The sequence below is a fragment of the Haliaeetus albicilla genome, chromosome 7, assembly GCF_947461875.1.
Source record: "Haliaeetus albicilla chromosome 7, bHalAlb1.1, whole genome shotgun sequence".
NCBI classification, from domain to species: Eukaryota; Metazoa; Chordata; class Aves; order Accipitriformes; family Accipitridae; genus Haliaeetus; species Haliaeetus albicilla.
The window spans coordinates 6,574,529-6,577,984 of NC_091489.1; the positions used below are offsets into that span (position 1 = coordinate 6,574,529).

The 3,456-nt window shown below is 54.5% G+C and overlaps 1 protein-coding gene across 1 annotated transcript; it reads left to right on the top strand.

Moving 5' to 3' along the window:
• The first annotated feature begins 215 nt into the window (after nt 1–215).
• LOC138686232 (uncharacterized) lies at nt 216–3,093 on the top strand. The gene is made up of 4 exons (XM_069788330.1): nt 216–245; nt 1,601–1,711; nt 1,779–1,931; nt 2,318–3,093. Exons 1-4 carry the CDS (start codon nt 216–218, stop codon nt 2,642–2,644), a joined length of 621 nt encoding a protein of 206 aa, XP_069644431.1. The 3' UTR covers nt 2,645–3,093.
• Nucleotides 3,094–3,456: the final 363 nt, after the last annotated feature.

Genomic DNA, 3,456 nt, shown 5'->3' on the forward strand with positions numbered 1-3,456 from the left:
CCGGGCAGGGCTGCGTCAATTTGGGCAGAAGATGCCTCCCACGTGCTGGAGGGGTCCTGTGCAGGCAGGGGATGTTGGCTTGGGGCAGTGAAGTGCGATTGTTTGCAACTCCCTTTGCAGGAAGAGGCCCGGCTCTGACTGCTGCTGCTGTCTGCGTATGCGGGGTTGGTTTTAGGAAAATCAAAGCCCGCCTGGCGTTGAATTAGGCAAAGCACATGGAGGGCAACAAGAAAGTCTTCTTCCAGGTAGGTCAGCAGCATACTTAGTATAAGCACAGCTTAGCAACGACTGAGACATCAGTGCGTTATCACCATTATTGTCATCCTAAATCCAAACCACAGCACTCTACCAGCTGCCAGGAAGAAAATTAACTTTATTCCAGCTGAAACCAGGACACAATCCGAGAGACCAACTAACGAAATACGGGCTGGGGAAGAGGGCAGCGCAGGGGATTGAAATCTGGCATGGCTGCTGGACTGCAAGGGTTGTGATGAGCAGCACCAAGTCCAGCTGGCAGACACTCACTCCTGGTGCACTGCAGGGGCCCAGCCTGGGGCCAATAACGTTTAAGCCCCTTTATGCAAAGTCCCGCAGTGGGGGAGGAAGAACCTCCTGCACTACTACAGGCTGGGGCCGATGGGCTGCCAAACAGCTTTGCAGCGGAGGATGTGGGTCCCGGTGGACACCATGAGGCAGGCCTGCACCCTTGCAGCAATGGCATTTGAAAGCATCCTGGGCTGCATTAGGAAGGGGTTTGCCATCAGGTCACGGAAGGTGATCCCTCTTCTCTGCTCAACAGTGCTGAGACCACAACTGCTGCCCCAGGAGGGCAAGGGAATGCCTTCAGTAGCCAAGCTTCCTGGGATAGACTCTCCCTACCCATGGTGAGTCACACTCTAATTTTGGGTTGGCTGTGTGTCAGCCTCTTGGCGTGAGGCCAAGCCGGGAGCGCATGCTGTCTGCGGGCCGTGTCCCATGCAGGGCTGAATTCCCCTGTAGCTGGGGTGGTTCCATCCCTGCCCCGGGAAAACCATGTCCGAGCACTGGGCTTGTGCTCAAGTACACAGCTCCAGGGAGACCCAAGGGCCATTGCCCTCAGCATGACCTTCTTGCCAGCGCTCCCACAGCTCAGGGGTTGTCATGGGATGGTCAGTGTGTTTTGGAAAAGTGGCCAGGCCTTTGTGTCTCCTGCAGGTCAGTGTCCAAAGCACTTGGCCACAGTGCACGGTGGTGTGTGGAGAATGGGAGGAATGAGGCGCTGTCCTGAGCCCCAACACACCCCTTTGTTTGTGGGGAGGGACCTGAGTGTATCAGGCTATTTCAATAATCATGGTGTTCAGAAGGGTAACGTTTTCCTTTTTCATGCCTGCTGAAGGGAGTGATCAGAGACACCCATAGACTGTAATGTGTGGGGATGACTTCTTTGTAAAATAAACCAGTAAAGGATTAAGGGAGAAGGATGTGTCACATCATCAGGGACAGGAGCCTTTGGGTACCCAGGATGGACTGTTTTGGCAGCAGGATATCTGGACATTCCTGTAACGTGGGTTGAAAACAACCTCACCAAATTTCCGTAAACCGATGTCCCTTTCCTGCACAGACTCCTCCTGCACTTATTGGTGCATCTTCTGCTTGTACTGATGTGTTCCTGCCCCGGAATTCCTTGGGCCTCTCATCCTCGTACATGACGGGAGCCTCTGTGGTCTCATGGGTATGTCTGAAATGAGGAAATGAAATGGCAGCGTTGACGGAAACAAAAACACCACCTGTGCAAATAGGTAGGATATTTTGCTTTAGAGGTGAGTCTGTTGGAAAATTACTGCCCGCGTGCAGTGACTGTGGGCCTGGGGCGGTGCAGGAGCAGTATAAAAGTGGGCCCTTCTCCTCTCTCTCTCATCCACTCCTCTTGCCTCCATCTCCTTCGGAACAAGGTGAGTCTGAAGCTCTTTCTCTTCCTTCTTTTCTTCTTTCTCCTCCTCTTCCTCCTACGAGATTTCTCAGCACAAAACTGCCTTTTGTCCTTGCTGGGTCATGGAGCTCCTTGTCATGAGAGAAGGTTGGAGGTATTGGGTGTGATATGGAAAGTGGTTGGGCTTGGCTGAGTTGTCTCCTGAGCTATGGGCTAGGAGGGGACCTCCCTGGGCATGTTTGCTCTTCTCAGGGCTCCTTTGGGCTGAGAGGATGGTGAAAACAGTGGGCCTTCCTACACAGCCTCCAGCTCTCACCTCCAGCTTGTGGCTTTTCTCCCTTGTGGTGGGCCTACAGGCTTCTCATCACTCAGCCCTTGTGCTCTCCTTCCCCCTGCCCTCTCTTCCAGGTACACCTCCAGACCCACGACATGTCCTGCTACAACCAGTGCCTGCCCTGCCAGCCCTGCGGCCCGACCCCGCTGGCCAACAGCTGCAATGAGCCCTGTGTCAGGCAGTGCCAGGACTCCACCGTCGTCATCCAGCCCTCCCCCGTGGTGGTGACCCTGCCCGGCCCCATCCTCAGCTCCTTCCCACAGAACACCGCCGTGGGATCCTCCACCTCCGCTGCCGTTGGCAGCATCCTCAGCTCTGAGGGAGTGCCCATCTCCTCCGGGGGCTTTGGCCTCTCTGGCTTTGGCAGCCGCTACTGCGGCAGGAGGTGCCTTCCCTGCTAAATCTGATGGTGATGGCGCTGGGCAAGGCCACCAGGGACCCAGGAGATGGAACCGCACTGGGGACGGAGCATCGGCTTGTTGCTTTCAGACAGGCTGAGCAACCCCAGCACCCCTTGCAACAGGACGGGGCCAGCCTCAGCTCTGAGAAAGCACAGCCCTTGCCTGCCTTTCCCCTCTTCTGCTCTCTCCTTTCCCTCCTGTCTCCTTGTTCTCTTGTGCTCCCCTGGGCTGTGAGCCCCACAAAGCCAGCCTAGAGAAGACCTGCTGACCCTGCAGCCTCTGTGGGGCAGGCAGATGGACACCTGGAAGGATCTCCACCACAGCCATGGGGTGCAGATTCTTTTCTGCCCCTGGTTCTCCCTGCACCGGGATCTCAACTCAGATTGATGTTGTTTCCCTCTTTTGACTCATTAAAGTTCTGCTGCATCCCAGCCCATGGTTCTGTGTCATTCTTTCTCCTGCAGATGCTCTCCCAAGATGCCCAGGGAGAGAGATGTTGCTCAAGGTTATTTCTCGGAGGAGGTGTTTGGGGATGGTTATGCAGTGACTGGTAACCTAGGTTTGCTCAGAGTGTGCTTAGGCATGTATTGGGTTACTCTCTGCTTTCTAAACTTATCTGCCTTTTTGAAAACCAGCAGGCTGATAATATTCCAGCTGCAAAACTGATTTTACTCTGAATGACACCCTTGGTGAACCTTAAACTCTGTGGAGGGAAAGTGCACACAGAGTGCCACTGTGGTTCTATAATGCACCAGAATAACTTGGTCCACATCTGGTAATCCTTCCAATGCCATGAAATTTCTGCTATCTTC

Excerpts from the sequence above, each read along its gene's own strand:
- LOC138686232 (XM_069788330.1), top strand. The coding sequence starts at position 216 with ATGGAGGGCAACAAGAAAGTCTTCTTCCAG. Across the intron at positions 1,712-1,778 it reads GAGCCTCTGTGGTCTCATGG|GTAGGATATTTTGCTTTAGA; the intron begins GTATGTCTGAAA and ends CTGTGCAAATAG. Across the intron at positions 1,932-2,317 it reads TCCATCTCCTTCGGAACAAG|GTACACCTCCAGACCCACGA; the intron begins GTGAGTCTGAAG and ends CCTCTCTTCCAG.